This window comes from Lissotriton vulgaris, chromosome 1_1, assembly GCF_964263255.1.
Source record: "Lissotriton vulgaris chromosome 1_1, aLisVul1.2, whole genome shotgun sequence".
Taxonomy (NCBI): Eukaryota; Metazoa; Chordata; class Amphibia; order Caudata; family Salamandridae; genus Lissotriton; species Lissotriton vulgaris.
Genome location: NC_141685.1, coordinates 852,506,260 through 852,526,649, shown reverse-complemented (window position 1 = coordinate 852,526,649; position 20,390 = coordinate 852,506,260). Strand labels below are relative to the sequence as shown.

Below are 20,390 nucleotides of genomic sequence, written 5' to 3'. Positions count from 1 at the left end.
CCCAGAGCAAAACTACCTGCAAAAATTAATGAACACAAGGCTGGCCAGCCCACCAAAGAACAGGGGGATCACCCCCATCAGGCTAAATCATCCCAAGTAAGGTCAACTTCCAACAAGAAGTCCATGGACCTGCCCATTACCAAGCCCCAGGCCAAATAAGCCTCGAGAGCAAAATCCACGAAAACAGAAGCTCCAGTGTATGAACCAATGAAACTGGGGAGGCCACAGTGACCCAACCCAGCCCCCCTCCCACTTCTCCAGGCACAAAGAACCCAAGCAAAAGAAAGAAGAGGTGCTAGCCCAGTGTACAATCACAAAACCCTTCACAGGTGATACACAGTTAGAGGGTAGAAGTAGAACAGATTTTCCACAAAACCCCAAGATCAACCTCAACTGCAAGGGTGCGACTGAGTCAAAGCCAAAGCAAGAAGACAGAAGCACTCACCAGCAGTTAGGGTAAAATCCAATCCCAGCCAAAGCTATCAGGAGAAATCAGAGAGCAATGCAATCCACAAGCACGATGGCCAGGTGGAAGCAAGTGCAGACCCTAACAGAAAGCCAATCAGTGCACCATGCACCGCCAATACAAAAGCACTTCGCTCCTGGGCCACGGCATATCAAAACTTCAAGCACGGTGAACAGCTCAATGACAAACACCACCTTAAAAAGTAGAAGAGGAGGGCTAAACTGGACGGAGTGGTCCCACTAATATGATGTCTTATTTAAAAAACTACCTGGAGGCCAAAAGAAGCAAAAGAGCAAGTCAAGCATAGGATGCCAATCCAAGCAAAATACAGAACAAGGTGTCTGGGCAACCCACCAACACTCCATGCACCAAAGTAAAAGGGGTGTGCTTGTATGGTAGACCATGGAGGATACAACACGCAGACAAATCCCTATTCCACAAGCCCTTGGTTAACCAGTAATGAATACAGTGCAGGCCACAAGCAACAGGACCACTACTAATGTTCAACTCCAAAAACAACAAGAAAAGGGGATGGTAGTAAGTCAGCTGAGTCCAGGAAAATGAAGTCAGGATACATGTCCCAAAAAGCCCAAGTCCAACAGGTGCACCTGGAGGTGGTCAAACCCTGCACACTCCCCAGTCAAGCAGTGTAACCCCACTCCTACCCCCACACCTACAGAGAGGCAAGTAAGGACAAGCCAAATATCAGAGCCAGCCCACAAAAGCCGCCAACAAGCCCAGAAAAGAGGCAGGGGCAGACATGAAACAGGGATATGCAGCACATATTCAGTAATCCCCAGTGAGCATAGAGAATAGTTGGAAGCACAAGACCAGCAAACACCCCAGCCGCAGAAAAGGTGGGGCATGCACCTTTACCCTAGTGAAGGAGCCATGTTGTAAGCTATTAAGGACAAATATCAGATCCGGTACCACATGGGCCAGTAGAGACAGGGATGCACATAACCACGGGACAGAGAGGCAGGGTACATATCCGGCAAGACCCAAGGCCAGCAGAGAGCATGGGGTAAACTCAATTTGGCCTCACGAACAAAGACATATGAGGGGCAACCACCTGTCTGTCAGTGTAGGGGCCTCAGTACTGCACAAAGGGTAGGGTAGGATACCATATGTCCCAAACCCAGAAGGAACAATCAGAAGAGGGCTTAGGCTCATCCCCTGAGTCATGCAGTATAGACAGTCATTCAGTGTTGCGTAGCCTCACCATGAAGAAAAACCCCAACAACCAAAACCATAAGGTAGGGGCAAAGAGCAGGCTCAAACATCTTAAGAGAACCACAATGCCTCAAAAAAACCAAGCAGATCAACTGGGTCACACAAACGCCAAAAGGAGGTGCACAGAAGAGATTGGAAATCCCAAGTCCAGCCCACACCCCAGGAAGAAAATAAAGGGAAATGCGGCACTCCCCTTTCCTCCAGCAAAGGGTATCCAACACCGCTCAACAGACAGGCACACACCAGTCGCAAGCCCAGCAGAGAGCACACACAGGGAAGGTCCACACCCAGCCTTTCTTGCCTGGGTGAGACTAGTCACTTCCAACAACACCCTTGGTGCGCGGTTTCCATATATGACCTTTTTACACCTGTTTCTCTTTTCGTACCTTTCTTTTTTTGTCCCACTTTAGACTTTGGGCACATAGCAGACCCAACTGTTTTTCCCCTTAGATCACGTTGGTTTCTTAGTTTTGCTAATCTTTTAATGGCTCAGAAAGGGGTTCCGTCAGGGTGGCGTGGGTGCTCTCAATGCCAGCATAAAACAGGCTGTGAATAGACCGTGAGTTAGGAATTCAGCAAGGGTCAGGAAAACAATCCGGTCCGCAAAAACACAGGAAAAGGCTAAACAAGGCCCACAAGCTAGGCAGTAACTCCCATGCAGAGACAGGAGACACATGATAACTGCCTCTCAAAGGAGACACACAGAACAGGAGGTTTCTGAATAGAGGTGGTCTTATATTGGCCCAACAGGAATGGGAAGAGCTTACATTTTTTTCTTTAGGTGGGCTGTGGGGTGACTAACTCCAGGTGGTAGACACACCTCATGATGCAGGAATGGGGACAAGCAAATGATGAGTAGGTAATGAAATTTCAGTTGATTGAGTGGCCAAATTGTGAGAAATAACATGCGAGAATAACTGTATATTGGAAACATGTCATCTATAGTCATGTATTCCAGGTTTTACATATGGTTTCTCTTGCTTTTACAAATGTTTTTCTTTTTCTTTGTTTTGACATTTTTTGAAAATTGAGCTTGTTATCCCATAACACATTGAAATACATTTTGGTTATCAAGATGATCAACCAATATGCAAAATAATCTCTCCTGATATTCATGGTAAACAAATCTTTCTCATACATATTCTTTGTGGATGTCCTCAAAAGCCTGGCTTTTTTTATTTTCTAGTGGATTGAAAACCTCAGGACTACATATTTGATCAATGAATTTTCTGATTTTGCAAATTCGAATCTTGGCCCTAAATACTCAGCTTTGATTCAATTTAGTTAATGGAACCCTTACCTCTTGTAGTGAATCTGAGATGTTAGAAAAGACGTTCCCCCAAAACTGTAGATCAATACCGGGGGACCTACTATCAAGCACCGTGGGAAGCTAAAAGAAAAAACAAACAGAGACAGGCAGTTATATAAATAATCTATTACATTTTCCATTCAATTCTCTTATGAGAAAGATTATGATCATTGTGAAAACCAATTGTCATCCGCGAGGAGCTTAGATGAGAGTTTTACATTTCTTTGTGTTTTTAATAACTTTAACTCATCATAATGGTGAGATTACATTTGCAACCTTCAGAAAAAAACGAAACCAAAGTTGCAACATTAAATATTTTCTTTGGACCTTATCTATCACCCACTCTGCCTATAAACATCACCAGTTAAACTTGCTCCATTACATTTTAGATTTGATTTATTTTTTGTTTATTAACGATTGATAACTAACCATTTAATTTTTACAACATCAATAAATTCAGTTTACAGTTCCAAGAAAGACATCAATGTATTTCAACATATCCAAAATAAAGGATCAATTCCTATTATTATTTAAAGGCCATAAAATATACTTTATAGATGTTTTATCTGATATGGGCAGTGGTCCAAGTCCCAGGCCTGAAAAAACAAAGTGAGCCCCTTATCAACTTATATAAATCTCTGGATCATATGTTGAATCTGTAACTTTACATAGTAATAACGGTTATGCAGCATACAAAAATTGTAGGTCAAAATACTTAAGAAAAATAAACAAACAAATGTAACAATATCAAAAATGTATTACAATTAAAACAATGTGGTCATATTTGGTTTAAAATCATATCATATTCTTAATACATTATTTATGATATACATCACAAAAAAAAACTAAAAGTCGATGCAGCATTTCGGTGAGATGTATCTCCTTCACCTTCTTCAGGACACAGTTTTCTAAGAAAATTTCTGTTTTGATTTGTTGAAAAACTAATCCGGAGATGATCCTCCGTGGTTTTTTAATTGATAAAAGAGACCTTATTATTAATGATCAGTTAATAAGGGTTACGTTCGTCGGAGCCACCAGTGATGAATCCCTCCTGATGAGTATTAAAAAATGAATACCATATCTAAACTGATACATCCGTAGGCCAACAAACGTGCCCTGGTTTAAGATTCGATTTTTCAGATGATATCTAAGCTTTTTGCCGTTTTTAATAAGTGGCGATTAGGTACTGATATGGTTGCTGTGAAAATTACGCAACTAAAGAGAATTTAAAATCTTATAAAAGTACTTCGGCCTACCTGCTCACAACGAATGGCTTCCGGGTCAGGATACACGTCCCAGACCTGACGTTACTATTTGCAAACCCCTACAGCCGTAGAATGTAGGGTATCATTTGCAATTCCTGATTCGCAAAGCCAACACAATCTCTATTCCTGGGGAACACACACCAAGGTCCATTAGAGTCAAGCAACATGAGGTGCTAAACGTGGTATCTTAAATCTTAGTGATTTCCAGTATTCAACAGTTTTAGGCTTGCCTACCAGATGGTGCAAGCTGTCTGAATGTGAAAGACCTATTGTGAACTTAGGGTGAGCTTTACCACCCACAGTTTTCCATTGGTTGGCTTTATCGTCACTATACTTTGCTTGTGTCTTATTCAATGGATGGCCTTCCTCTTCATGTGTCTGTCCCTCTGTTGGCACATGCCCTCTTCACCACCCTTTTGATTGGCTGATTTGTATTCTTCCACTGCTCATTTTCAGGAAACTATGATTTTTCTTTTTGGTTAAGCACTCCATAAGAGTGCATGTGTTTTCCAGCTCTCTGCCTCTTGTGCTTCTCCCTGTGCTAAATACTGACCTAGGCTCCATGTCGCTCTCTCATGTTCTACTCACTCTCTTTCGTGTGCTTCGCCCCCAAACCTCCTCATCCCCCGCTCCATTATGCTCTCTTTCTCCCCCTGCACTGTGTTGCTTTCCTTCCTGAGCTGATCACTCTCTTGTGTGCTTCTCCCCCATCAAACTCCCCCACCCAAGTCCTCCCGGTTGTTCTCTCCATTGTGTGTTTCTTCCTTGGTCCCTTTGGTGGTCTCTCACTCGTGTGCTGCTTTTACCTAACTCTCCCCAGCTCTGTCCACCCGCTCCTCTGTTGCCCCCACACTCTACTGTTTTTTTATTTTGCACTTTCATGCTACAAAACAATTACATATTTGTATTTACTAATCCATGTGTGGTCCGCCATCTTGGATCATTAAGTATAAAAAAGGAAAATGGCACTTGCAACATTCTGTACGTGTGCACATGTGCCTATAGATTGATGCAACAGGCAATACCGGTCGCATCATTGTGCCTTTGTCTTCTTTTTTTCTTTACCTCTGCTGTGCATTTGCATTTTGCTTTTTGACGATGCTGCACATCATCATCAAAATGCATTGGTAAAGCCTAATGGTTAAAAAGGTGAGACCTACTGGCTTTGACAGTTATTCTTAGATTTGGTTTGTGATGGTAGGCTTTGTGATATAAAACCTAGGCAGGTTTAGTACACAGCAGTAGCCTATCTACCTTGTTGTTTTTAGCATTGTGTGTTTTTTTTGCAGAGATCCACTTTTTTTTTAACTCTGTTTCTTAAACTTAGGTAGACATACAGCAGATGTTAAGTATACCCACAATGCTCAGTTCAAACCATCAGTGACCCATTACAATTCTTCACCATTTTCATCCAAGCAGATCTGTATCATGTTTACAAGCGGCCCATTAAATTGTAATCCCTGCACCAAAAAACCTGTTTGCGGAGGGATCACAATTAAAAGTAGTGCGAAGTTTCTTGTGTGTGATAATTACCACCAGGTGCAATAATGACAGCAGCGTTTGTTAATCTCCGGCAGGTTAAGCTGTCAGAATGTAACAAGGTGGAGCAGGCGAGGTTTTGACTGAGACATTTGGATTTGTATATGATAACGACCAACAGGCATATGCATCAACCATTTTTGCGAGCGCAAACTGTGCGATTCGCAAAAATCGGCCATTTGCGCCTGCAAAAAGGGCTTCTGCGATGCATCAACCTGTCAGCCTCTCGCAATTTAAGAAATCGCAAATTATTGAGAATTTTTAACCCCTTCACTGCGGGCCGATTCCCCCGCTGTGCTGGGGGAAAGGGTGCGCGCACAGCGCCCCCATACTCATGACGAGCTCAGCTCGTCATGAGCCACGGTTCTCGTGTGCTCATGACGAGCTGAGTTCGTCATGACCACGCCCATTCCTTAGAACGCCCAGCACAGTAGAGGAATTAACCCCACGTGGGAGCGTTCTAACGTTCATGACGAGCTGAGCTTGTCATGAGCACACGAGAACCGTGGCTCATGACGAGCTGAGCTCGTCATGAGCGTTAGAGGGGTTAAATTGCGATTGCATTTAAGGAATTGCATATTGCGATTCCTTAAATGCAATGCATGATGGAATCGCAAATTGCGAATTTGCTAATGGGGGCGCAAAATTCCATCAATTTGTACTTGATGGTAATTTGCAAAAACTTCGAAAAATGCACTAAAGTGCATTTTTCAAAATTGTAGGTTACACACACACATGCCCCGTGTGTGCGCAAATACGTGCACAGATCAATTTCAGGGGTACAACAGGGTGTCCTTTTGACACCCTTGCACCTTTGAAATTGCATGGGCAATTTGCGAGTACCTATTGGTTTTCGCAAATTGCGCATGCAATCTCCCATTAATTCATATGGGCCTGTAGGCCCATAGGAATGAATGGGAAGGCATTCCTTAATTGCAAGCCGCAATTTGCGAGTCGCAATTAAAAAATGTTTGGGAATCGCTAATTTTATAGCAATTCCTACATGCATAGGCTTTTGCATTTCCTTAATTGCGATTCCTTAATAATCGCAATTAAGTATTTGCAAAAACCTACATTGATGCATGTGCCTGCAAAATCCTTATGGTATTCCCCAGAAACTCAGAATATGGGACTATTACCACATCTGATATTTTCTAAAAACTTCAATGTCAGACTTTTCCTGAATGTGATTATTATCATATACAATAGGGCCTACTGGTAATTAGATTGATGCCTAGTGCGCTCGCTCGACTTGGTTGCCAGCTCCAGCCAATTAAGTACTACTGCGCCGCCGGAACGTCACTTTTTTGACGTTCCAGTGGCGCAATGTGCCACTGGCATATTTATAAGGCCACAGTGGCTTTTCATGGCCTTATAAATATGTGCCCCTTTCATGCAGAAAACTGTGTGAAAGGGGCAATCCATGGGTGTTGCTGGGTGCATTCCCAGCAATATCCATGGCTTTTTGACACTACCCCAAATTTATGAGAAATCGTAAGCCTGAGGCAGCGCCAAAAACTTACGCCTCTCCAGGGGAGGCACAACAAGGAGAAATATCTTTATTTCTCTTTGTTTTTCTATTGAGGAAAAAACATCTTGTGAATGTTTTTGTGCAGGAAGGTTTCCCTTCCTGCGCAAAAATAATCATTCCTGCAACACAGGCACCCTTGACCCATGGTGCAAAGGTGACTTGGTTGGCTCACGGCAGCCTGTTGTGCACCGGTGCAGGGGAAATGGACAGGATTGCACCGTATCTAATAGATACTGTGCCTTTCTGCCCTTTTCTTTTGCCGTACTGCGCTGCCCTACGGCAAAATACCCATAAATGAGGCCCTAAGGGTCATATTTACACACCCCCTTGCGCCGCCAGTACATCACTTTTTCCCATATTAAAAATGATGCACCGGTGTTCATTTTTTAGACCTAACAATAAGGACGTAACAGAGGCTCCTTCAGCCCCTGCGGTGCAGGGGGTGGCCCCAATGTCAAGGGCCCGGGCCCCCTCACACCTCCCAAGGACAATGGCGTGGGAGACTCAGGGCCCCTCATCCCATTCTGCCGGTGGGGTGTGGGGTTGGGCATCGTTTGGTATTACATCACTGCCTATTAGCCGACTTCAGACAGGCCCTTCAAGTCACCCCAACAATGAATGACAATCTGGGAACCAAAAAAGATCCCCCAAAACGAGTAAAGCAACTGTCTGAGCCCCATACGCTGGAGTTAAGGCTGCATTGAGAAGTCTACGAGCTGCCCATTAAAAGAACACAGGGCGCCGCCCAAAGAATAAAGTGCATTTTTCTTATGCTCAGTCTCAGCCTGCCAAAGTAAGGGGCAGCCAAAATAAACGCTTACATACTTATAGGTGTCAGTTCCTATCAGTTTTGACCGTCAGCAAACCATGTTCTGGCATAAGAACTCTTGATTAAAAAAAACACCGTTTTTTTCCTGGTTCATTGTGAGGGAGTTGTTTATTGCATAATTGTTTAAAGTGGCCAAGACGTGTTGCAATCAACGAGTGTGATCACAAATAAAAGAGTCTGCTTAGAAGAGGGCGTGGGGAGGAAAGAGGGTGCGACCTTACCGCAAAGATCTGAATCTGGAAAACAAAATATGGGCAAAGAAGGGTCAGGCACACTCATGCCTAACTTTGAATATAAAACATGGAATTTGAAAGAGATGGTTACGGCGTAAAATCGCACTGGAATACACAACCAAATATACACATCTTTTATTTAGCTGCGGAGCATTTTTTGACAGTAATGTTACATGGTTTACATAACACAATTAAATGGTATAATTTGGCAAGATCAGAAAAAGAGTTCTTATTGTTATGGGCGTCTCCAGTAGAATTCTTCCAGTCAGTATTGGTAATGCCAATTTGAGGTTTGGTGTTTTTCTATGAAAGCAACCCTCCCTCTAGACATGGTGGGGGGGTGGGGGGGAAGATGTTTAATTACATGCTTGTGCATAATTAATGAAGGTATTACGTTCAATTGTATGCTCCTTTTCAGAACCTAATTACTTCGAGAGAAAGTCTTTTCTCTTATATTTGTGTCTTCTTAGCAGTGGGGTCACGGGAAGTTGAGCATATCTACTATACATAAATGAGAATTAAATACACTGGTGCCACCCCTATTGACCACACTGCTATTTGCATAACTCCCTCTAGACATGGTGTCATCGTCAACGATCAGTCCCTTCTGATCTGTCCCCCTGCCCCCATCCCATGTGCAGCGTATTATGTAGCACAGCAGATCATCCAACGATCTAGAAAAAATCCACCATCTTGTCAGTGACAGCACAGTTTTAGAACAGGTAGAATGGATTGCCCATTCACCAGCGGGTTGCAAACTTGATCAAACCAACTCACTTGATGGGTGCGCATCTCAGTATACACTGGAACAACTAATGTAAAACATAGTTACTTACTGATAAGGCTGCATCATTTTTATATTGTGCATATTAACTTTCATTCGAAATTCGTGCTCGGAGTACTTAATTCGTCTTCAGGTGAGTAAATATGTATGTATGTATGTATGTATGTGTGTAAGTACGTATGTATGTATGTATGTATATATATATATATACTAGCAGCCCGCCCCGGCGTTGCCCTGGGGCAGAAGGGGGCTGGGGGTTGCATTTTGAGCATTTGCTTAGTCCAAACCGGGCCCCCCCCCGCCCCGACATTGCGTATACCGCTGCCCGCCCGCCTGCCTCCCGCCCACCGCCCGCCTCCCGCCTCCCGCCTCTGCCTTACCTCAGCCACGCTCCGGACTTAGCCCCCACTCCCGGGCCCCCGCCCGCACCGACATTGCCCGGACCGACTCCCGCCTCCCGCCTCGCCTTACCTGAGGCGCCGTGCCGCGCCACTCCTCGCCACACGTCACTCCTCGCTGCACGTCGCTGCTCGTCACCGCTCCTCCCCGCCTGTCATCATCACGCAGGTGTAGGTCGCGGTTAGCGCTACGTAGCGGCCGGCGCTTGTTTTAGGGGACTACTTTGTTTTTAAACTTTAATTTTTTAATTTACGTTTTTTTTAAATTTTATGCAGCCTATGTCCATCTACACACCCTGAGGATTACAACAATGTATACGCCAGAAAGTATGGAGTAAATCCCCATGCGGGTTATCGCACCTGAAGCAGTTCCCTGCGGCTATCAGGCCCATGCGATGTAAACGTGCCGTAGTGATGTTAGACCCGATGGAGCACTTTCAGCTCTATCAGTCTAAAGTGTGAAGTTATTACCACCTCCCGAGGGGCTAATCATCGGCAACCATTTGACCTAGGGCCCCTTCCCATGGCATTTTCACTGCCAGCATTGGATAGTGCAAATTGCATAAGGGCATTTTAAAAATCTCAGACAATTTGGGACCCTTCATGTCTGTGAGAAAAAGTTTAGCTTCCAATTGGGAAAATTTGGGGATAGAATGCTCTGACTGTATGAGAAGCAAGGTGTGTGCCGAAGTAGCAGGTAACGGAAAAACTGTGTTCAGTGCAGTTCATATTTTTGCTGTAGGTCCTGAAAGGCTTCAATATCTTATTGTGGATAATATCCCTCAGTGTGAAATTGGCTATGGTGTCCCAGGTAGTAAAACCTCAGAGGGCCATGACCCTTGGGTGCTTAGCTCCCTGCCACAGCAAAGTCTCCAGTGTTAACCTACCGGCCCAACCTGTAAGTTTTATTGCAGCTGTCCAGACCTTAAGCACCACTCATGTGTTAGATGGAAGAGTCTGTGGCATGACAACACCATATAGAAGGTGTCGAAGGTTCTGACGACCCATCCACGACCCTCCACTGCATATGCCAGATCATGAAATCCCCTGACGAGCAAGTAGGTGTGCTGCCAGTAATACCTAAGCAAGTCTGGCGTAGCTATCCCTACCTTGTAAAATGGACGATAGCATTTTCCCAGAGCAATTAAATGCAGATCCCACCCTCACAACAGCGTTCTGATGTCAGCGTTCAATTTAGGAAAAAAGGCCCCCTCCACTGGGTAAGGGTGGTTCTGTGGCAGAGGCACGGCAAGGAGACCATATTAATGATGGCAGAACGTCCCAGAAGGGACAGAGGAAGAGTTGACCATAGTTTTACATCACTCAAAATGTCTTCCAGTTGGGGCACCAAGTTTTATTCAAAGGACCTTGGTGACCCCAAGTATTTGAACCCCTCGGAGTCTATTGGTATCTCCTCTGCCCACAGCATGTCCATTGGGCAAGGAACTTTGTGATAGATTGAGGATGTTTTTATGATCATGTGAAGCCCAGAGCACATTCTGAAAATACAAAAAATTTGAAGGGCTCTAGGTCCAGACAACTCCGGGTCACCCAAAAACAACAGGACACTGTCCACATATATCGAGATTCTGTCGCTCACACCAGAGAACCATTGAAAGCCCTAGAACATCGTGTCTACCAGCACCCGAGCCGCAAGGTGTTCCATCACTCATTGGCCCCAGCAGTCCAGGGCCCAAGGTCATATCTCATCTGGTTGGACCAGGGAGGATCTTTAGGGGGAATGTATGAGGGTGCCCCACAGCATCACTCAAGCGACGCTCAGAAGCGGCCCCTCAGGTGTACTCGCGCAGTTGCCTGCTGCTATGCCTACTCCTGCTCTGCTCGATTCAGACCACTGCGGGGTCTGACCCTCTCCTCCGCACAGCAACGAATTTGACTATTTTTACGTGCTGCAGCACCTGGGCTATCAGGTGTGGGATGTCAGCCGCCAGGGAGGCTCAGCCCAGATTGGATGAGCCCACGGAGCAGCGGTTTCGTGCGTTTTGCCTGCATGGTGGAGCTGAGTTCACGCAGACAGCGACCTCCATGTTCGCTGGCTAAGACATGCCCCCTATATATTTGTTATTTTGACAGCTTAAACTTAGCCAAAAGGCAGCGGTACACTGCACATATTCATAAATAATCATAAAGACAACAGGTAACCATAAAGGAAGATGGGTTGTGGACCGTTAATGCATTGTGATGTAGTGTTCTTTAAAGAGGGGACAATGTAATGCTTTCCTTGGTTGAAACAGCATTAGAAAGCAGATCCTGGTGGATATGGGGATGTTTTTCCAGATCCTCGGTGCATACATGGAAAAGGTCTGTAGTCTTGATTTTGCTTTTTTACACTTCATTGGCTGCAGTGTGATGGTGTCCGGGTTGCAGGTGTGTCAAGAACTACCAGAGATTGTGAGCATTTCTGCTTCATACCACACTTCATTTGCTCCTATAAATTACAAGCGCAACTATTGCCTAATGTAATGACATTTGGTTTATTGATCTCAGAAGAAAGAAAGATTGAGCTGCCCTTGCCACGGTTCAAATTAGTGATGTTCAGGTTACAGAAGACGTTAATGTGGACCATTTCACTCTTGGAGCCATCTTGACAGCATTCTGGGTGTGGCAGGATATCTTCATCCTTGTGGAAAGGAATCAGATGGAAAGGACCTTTAACAAGGATCTCAACCCAGCAGCACAATTGCACAATCCAGCGGATGATGTTTGGGCCAGAAACAATTCCCGATTGGCTTGTGCTTTTGCTTGCAGCAAATTAAATCGGTGAAAATGTGTCAGAGTGTTGAGCATAATTCCACATGTGCACCATCGCTAACTCAGGGATGAATGAGCCGCATCTCTAATTGAATTAGGATTTGGTTTGAATAAATGGTCAAAAAAGGGAATGCCTTTGGAGTTGGATCTAACTCATTGACATAGGCTAACCTTCTCCACTCTTTGCTGCCATCTCGATATGGCATGGACCGCATGGTATCCACCTGTTGAGCAGGAACAGGGCCCCTACTCGAGGAGCCTCTTCATCTCATTCGACGAGGCCAAGGGTGCCTCCTAGAGGATGATGTTAGCCAGTGGTACATAAACCAGTCAAAAGCTGGGTACTTAAGCGTCTCCATATTACTGTGTCGCTTAGAGTGACTGTGTCACGTAGGGTGAGCATGGAAATAAGCGGACTTGAACTGTTTGAAGTATTGTGGGTCTTATTTACAAGAAATAAATGCAGCTCGGTACCGCAAGGCATTTGGCTGCACCGCGCTACATTAATTCCGAAGCACAGGGATGCATCATAGCTCCAACGATATGACGAATACCTTTGTTCTCCCCTGCTCTGGCGCACAATTAGTTGCCATGAGCCAATGCAGGTAAATTTGCACCAGAGTGCAAGGGTGCCTTTGTTGAGGGGAGGGATTGTTTATGTGCAGGAAGGGACATAAACAATCTGAAATGGCATGTTGAAACTTCTAACTGTGCAGCTTAATACAGCACACATAGAATTGCAAAACGTAATTTTTTTAAAGGATTGTTGATGTGCAGGAAGGTGATTTCCTTGTTCTATGTGTGCTGCAGAATGCAGCATGCATAGAAAGAGGAAAATAACGAGGAGAAATTAAAATATTTCTACTCGTTGCACCTCCCTACGCCTCCTCGTAAATCTGGAAATGCGGCAGAAGCCATGGGTGTTGTGTGAGAACACCCACGGCAACACCCACTGCACATCCCTTTCAAGCAAAGTGTTGCACGTAAAGGGTCCATATTTACAAGAACACGAAAAGCCATGCAGAGTGACTTTGTGTGTCCTTGTAAATATGGGGCAGCAGGTTGCGCCGCCAGTGTGTCACAAAAAGTGACACACTGGCGGTGCAAGGGGCTTGCAAATAAGTCCAGTTACTTTTTATAAATATAATAAGCTTTATCAACATAATAAACAACTAAATAAAGGTAAAGGCTGCTCACGGCTGGACCTTAATCACTTATGGGATAAGCAAGAATACTAATCCCTGATCCCCGTATAGGGATAGTGCACCATATTCAAGGGCAGAAGCCCTTGAAGAAGGTGAACCAAAACGGACTCCCCTCATATAAACAATACAAGAGCAGCCTGTGAGAAAGTGCCATCTTTCTTGCATGTGTATGCCCCCACTTTTTGCTGAATTGCTGATGTACTTTGACTGAGTGTGCCCTGGGCTCCTGCCAACCAGGTGCCCAGGGCCCGTGTTCCTTCCCTAAAACTGTGTTGAAACTAAAACCCAATTGGCCTCTCTGGCCACCTGTCAGCCCCTAGTAAATGGTACCCTAGGTACCCAGGGCATGGTGACCAGAGAAGACCCCTAACGGCTGCAGCACTTATTGTGACACCCTTAGTGGCCCTGTACCCTGACACCCACACACTGCCTTTGCAGGCTGAGTGTCTAAATACAGAAATAAACATAGAGTTGAAATGGCACATATCCCTGTGTACCATGCCCACAAAGTCACTTCTCAGGCATCCATCAGTCACCCCTCTAGCTGGGTGCCCTATGCCAGTGGTGTGCCCTGTGCCCCTACAGTACACAGGGCCCTTCCTGGACACTGTAGGTGCAGTGCTGCCATTAAGAGTATATGGTGCTGGGAGGTTTTCATTACGAACTCCACAGCACCATGATGGCTTCACTGAAGACTGAGAAGTTTGATATCAAACTTCTCAGCACATTAAACCCGCACTGATGCCAGTGTGGGATTTAATGTAAAATGCACTACAGAGGGCATCTTGGGGATGCCCCCTCAAACCTAACCTACAATCCACATCTTGTCTGGGAGGCTGCCACACAGCAGACATGTTGCTGGACCCCTGGGTGGAGAGCCCCCCGTTCTCCTGGACCTGCAACAATGCACATCCTGGGCGAGGTGCTAGGTCTCCTCCCCCAGGATGGGCAGGGGGAAGCTTCAAAGGCATGCTGCCTTTGTGAGCTTCTCCAGGCCACTTGCTGTACTCAGCAACTGGCCCACACCAGTGCTACCCCCACTCTGGCATGAAGACTGTCGGGAAACCCTACGTCAGGAAAGGGTGTGTTCCAGCCTGTGCCAACTCCACCCCTCAGGTGGGAGAGGCGAGGTGAAGCACAACTCCGGGCTACCGCCATCTTGAGGATGGGGAGCCCTACCCAATCAGAGCTAGACCCTTGTCCCCCTCCCACAGGAGAGGAGCAGGCTAGGATGTGTACTCACTCAAGGACAGGGACCCATTGGTCCCTGCCCTTGCCCTACCTGTAACGCCCCTAAATCTAGTATTTAGGGGCACCCTGAACCTTTCTTCCTCTGATCCCGATTGCAACAAGAAGATGAACAAGAAACAAGAAGACCTGCTGTGCAGCTGCTAACAAGAGGACGACGCCCACTGACTTGGCCCCAGAACTCTACAGGCCTGTGATCCTTGAACCTGCTCCTGTGAAACTCTGGCGTCTCCCGCGGACAGCAACCTCGAACGCCCCGGAGGACCTGCCTGCCTTGAACCTTCCAAATGGCTGGGACTCCCACAAGCAGTGGTTCTGCTCAAACAGCAATACCCCTAGTGCCACCCAGAAACCGCAAATCCAGTCCACTCTGCACCCGACGAGCCTGGCCTGTGCCCGAGTGATCCAAGACCACGAGGACGTCCCCCCGGAGACTGTGACCAACGACCCTCCTTGATGACTCAGACGACGCCTGCAGCCTCACAAACAGGGACCCCTCCAACCGCGACCAGCTGAGGGTAAGATTTCCCGACACCAAAAGACACCCCTGCACCCGGCTCCCTGTGGCTCCCTGTGCCTTCCTTTGGGGTGTCTACCTCTTCTTCAAGATCCCAACTTACCTCTCTAAGCAGTGGTCACACCTGAAGAATCTCCGTCCCCGAGTCTGCAGCCTTTGTTCACTTTTTAACTTTCCCATTGGATAACATTGCGCGCCCGACGGCTCAAAAGCACCCTTCACCCAGCCGCCCGAGTGCTGCTGGAAGTGCAACTACTACCCTACTCTACTTACCCACTTGCTCTGAGTAAGTGACCAGGAGCTTAGCTCCCACAGCCGCGTGGCCTGCTTGCTTGCAACCACCAACGAAAGGCCCCCTGCACTCCATTGGATTGCATTGGGCCTACTCTCTCGGCACCCGGCTGCCCCTGTGCCGCTGAGGGTGTAACAACTGTACCTTTCTGACCCTGGGAGACCCCTGAGTCTATGCCCAGAACCTTAATTCCACCAGTCGAATACTTACCTAAAAGCCGATAACTCATTTTCCCTCCATAGGTTAACATTGACTGGTTTCACTTGAAATTTCTTCTTCGTGTGGAGTTTTTAAACTTTAAAATATTCATCTAAAATCAGCTGAATAACGAATTCCCAATTACTCACCCATGAACAGGAGAGAAACCAGTACTGTACCTTTTATCCCAGTGCTGAACCGCAAAAGTAATTATAACTGTACTTACCAGTTACTGAATTTTCTTCCATAGGAATCCAATTGACTGTTTTTCTGTGAAATTTCTTCTGTTGATTTTTGCAAACTACAAATATTCTTCAAAAATCATACCAACTACCAAAACACAATTACTCACCTGTCTTAGGTGGAGGTCCCAGTGCTGAACTTAGGAGTCCAGTACTGTATTACAAAAGTAACGAGAACCTACTTTACCTGTGACTTGAATTTCCTCCCATAGGAAAACATTGCTTGGTTTTCACTGAAAATACATTTATATTCTTTGAAAATCACTACTGTAACCAAAACGCTTTTACTTAACTGTTTACAGTACATGTCCCGAGATTGAATCTAGGATCCAGTCCTGGGGTTAGAAAAGTAATCCATAAAGTAATCAACAGCATTTATCTAGCAAAACCTATTGAGCTCAATGTTAAATTTGTTTGAAATTGTGTTGCCTATTGCAACCACTGTAGCTATTGTGTTTACAAAGTCTATTGCCTTTTTGCAAAGTAATTACCTAAAGTCCCTCAAATTGAGAAAAGTATATTTTGATACCTGTTGGTTCTAAAATAAAACAACTATATCCTTTGATATAAAACCATTGGCTAGAGTTCAGTTCTTGAGTGTGTCAGACCATTTGCTGATTGAGTGTGTACAAAAAAATGCTTCACGCTGTCCTGGGATACTGCCTTACTGCTCGACCAAGCTACCACTTTAGAGAGTAAGGTTATATCTAACTTTAGCCTCTGCCAAACCTCTGGGGTCTGTGCACACTGTACCTTTTTGGGAACAGTATATACAGAGCCACTTTCCTACATTGGTGGATCAGCGGTGGGATACAAACTTGCATTTGTTGGACTACTTGGTTACCATCTGATCACATGACAGAACTCATAAAATTGCCTTTAGAATTATTTCCAAAATACTAAGTCTTGTCAGGGCCTTGCTTAAAGTACCATTAGAATTCTAGAAAAATAAAAATCACTATAGTCAAGGGTAGAGGGTTAGAACTGTCAGTTTAGAATGTCTCAACAGAACCCATCTATTAGTGAAGATAACACCATGGACCTGGTTGAGGAGCTCGACCTCACACCTTACTTACACTTGTCTTTCAAGGAATTGAGGTCATTATGCAAAATTAAAAATACAGTCATGTGCCTGCATCCAACCAAACAAGGGCTCCAGGAGCTCCTGACTGAGTATGCTAAAGGCCACCCCTCTGGAAATGGTGATGACCAGTCAGATGGGGGAAAGGTGTCAGAGGAGGAGGATAATTTCCCCCCTCCCCAGTCATCTCTAGGGAGGAGAGGGCCCCCATACCCTTTACTCCAAGAATCAATTTTTGGGATCCTAGGCCTCACGCAGGCGGGCTAGGTCCCAGACAAAACATTGGGAATAACCCCAGTGAAGAGGACAGCTTTCTAGCAAAGCTGGCCAAAAGAATAGACCTAGAGTCCAGAATCCTGGCTCTAGAAAAAGAAAGGAAAGAGATGGGTTTAGCACCCATCAATGGTGGCAGCAATAATACAAATAAGGATAGAGAAGAGAACTCTGATTCTAAAATCCCCAAAGGGATTGTCCCTAAATTTGAGGAAGATGATGACATCACCAAGTGGTTTACAACCGTGGAGAGGGCTTGTCAAATAAGAAGAGTAAAGAAACCTCTTTGGGGGGCACTCCTGTGGGAACTGTTCTCTGGTAACTGCAGAAACAGGCTTCTGACCTTCTCTGGGCCAGATGCAGGGTCTTATGACCTCATGAAGTACACTCTGATTGAGGGATTTGGACTCACCACTGAGGAATACAGAATTAGATTCAGGGGGGCTCACAAAACCCAGACCCAGTCCTGGATTGACTTCCTGGACTACACAGTAAAGACACTAGATGATTGGTTAGCTGGACATAATGTGCATGATTTCACTGGACTTTACAATTTGTTTAAGAAGGAACATATATTACGTAACTGCACACATGAAAAGTTACATCAGCATTTGGTAAACCTAGGTCTAATTTCTCCCCAAGAATTAGGGAAGAAGGCAGACCATTTCGTCAAGACTAGGCTGACAAGGACAACCACTGGGGGTGACCAAAAGAAGGTGGTTACCAAACCTCCCCAGGGGAAAGGTGGTGAGAATCCCCAAGATAAAAAGTCTGAGTCTTCCAAAGGGCCCCAAAAACCTGTACAGGTGGGTGGGTCCCAAACTACTCCCTATGTGCCTCAGCCCTACAGGGGGAAGAACTTTGATCCCTCCAAGGCCTATTGTAACAACAGTAAGAAGTTGGGTCATTTAACTGTAGACAGAAATTGCCCCCACAACAAAGCCCCTAAGGCACCCAGTACAGCTACTCCTGGGACAGCAAGTCTACAAATAGGATCAGAGGAGTGCCCAGAACAAGTCTGGGAATACACTCAAGCAAGTCTAGTTTCCTTGGGGGAAGTGGAGTTTGCCACTGTAGCTGTGTGGCCACCCAACCTGAAGAAGTATTTGCAATACCCTTACATTAATGGAACTAGGATAGAAGCCCTGAAGGATACAGGTGCCAGTGTCACTATGGTGAGAAATACACTGGCTTCCCAAGAGCAATACCTGATTGGGAAAACTCACCCAGTCACCAATGCTGACAGTGTTACCACTATTCATCCTTTAGCTATGGTTACATTAGACTGGGCAGGGGTTGCTGGCCTGAAACAGGTAGTGGTCTCTCAGAAGTTGCCAGCTGACTGTCTGCTTGGAAATGACCTAGTAACCTCAGCCTGGGCTGAGGTTGAGCAAATAACCCATGCAGCCATGCTGGGTATCCCTGAATTGGTGTGTGTACAAACGAGAGCACAGAGCAGGAAAAAGGGTGAACAAGTAGGTTTGGAGCCTGAAAGTATGGCCCAACCAATCAAAAGAAAAAGCCAAAAGACTGGGGGACCAGCTTCTACACAGCAAAACATTCAGGACCAACCTCCTCAGGGAGAGGACTTGGAAACCCTAGAGGGAACTGAGCCCATGGAGCTTGAGCCTTACTAGGTTGAACTCTTGGGCCCAGGGGGACCCACTAAGGAAGAGCTGTGCCAGGGTCAGCAAGACTGTCCCACTCTTGAGAGCCTGAGGCAGCAAGCTGTTTCAGAAGCACAGGGAGATGTCAAGTGGTACTCACAGAGCTTATTGGGAAGAGGGATGACTGCATGCTGAGGCAAGAAAACCCACTCCTGGAACCACCAGCAGAGTGGTAGTGCCACAGAAGTACAGGGAGTTCCTCCTAACTTTGGCTCATGACATCCAGTATCAACCAGTAAAGTCTTACTGGTTGGTAAAGACCTTTTTTCAACAAGAAGTCATTCATGGTCAGTGATCAAGACTTATAAAATACAGAAACAAGCTGCCTTTTTGGACTCCACTTACTCTATTTATGTAAAGAGGAAATTAATAATATCAAGGTTTGGACAGTTCCCCACTCTTGCGGAAGCCCCTCATTGGAAACATAAGGAAAATGAAAATTGACAGCATTGTGGCTATAAAAAGGAAGATCTGATTCATCTTGCATGTCATTACAAGATAGTGTAACCAGCACAAACCACAATATTACAGCGGGCATTTCTGGATAGAGGCATAAAGTTGTGCAGAACAGCTATCATAAGAGGACTGGACTGGACTCTACTGACCCCCAAATGAACTGTAAACTGATTAAATGTTTACGTACTCACGAACTAGCACTAAAACCTAAATATAAACAATGATAAAACATGAAGTATATTTTATATTTACATACATTTTAAGATGTTTTAGAGATATGTAACTGTTATGAGGTTTTGCTCCTTTTAAAAAATGAGTGTTTGTAATATTGTTATGGTTTTAGTGAACTGAACAATAAATAAATAAATAAATAAATCAACCCTAACTTTGGCTCATGACATCCCCCTAGCTAGACATCTGGGCAAACCAAAACTTGGGAAAGGCTAGTGAGCCACTTCTACTGGCCCCAGATGCACCAAACGGTGAAGGAGTTTGTTAGCTCCTGTGTTACCTGTCAGGCCAGTGGCAAGACAGGTGGCCACCCAAAGGCCCCCTGATACCACTGCCAGTGGTGGGGGTTCCCTTCGAAAGGGTAGGTGTGGACATTGTGGGTCCACATGAGCCTCCCACAGCCTCAGGAAACAAATTCGTAGAGGATCATGCTACTAGGTACCCTGAAACATTTCCCCTTAGGACTACTACAGCTCCTGTAGTAGCCAAGGCCCTCCTAGGTGTCTTCACCAGGGTAGAGTTTACTAAGGAGGTGGTTTCAGACAGAGGTTCCAACTTCATGTCTGCTTAGCTGAAGCACATGTGGAAGGAGTGTGGTGTGCAGTACAAGTTTACTACCCC

General features: G+C 45.5%; 1 protein-coding gene across 1 annotated transcript in view; it reads right to left on the bottom strand.

Moving 5' to 3' along the window:
* Nucleotides 1–20,390, bottom strand: part of ABCA4 (ATP binding cassette subfamily A member 4) — a 1,055,123-nt gene that overhangs the window by 775,162 nt on the left and 259,571 nt on the right. Inside the window, exon 5 of the mRNA XM_086957892.1 lies at nucleotides 3,000–3,089. Coding sequence (XP_086814018.1) covers nucleotides 3,000–3,089 — 90 coding nt within the window. The remainder of the gene's footprint in view (nucleotides 1–2,999; nucleotides 3,090–20,390) is intronic.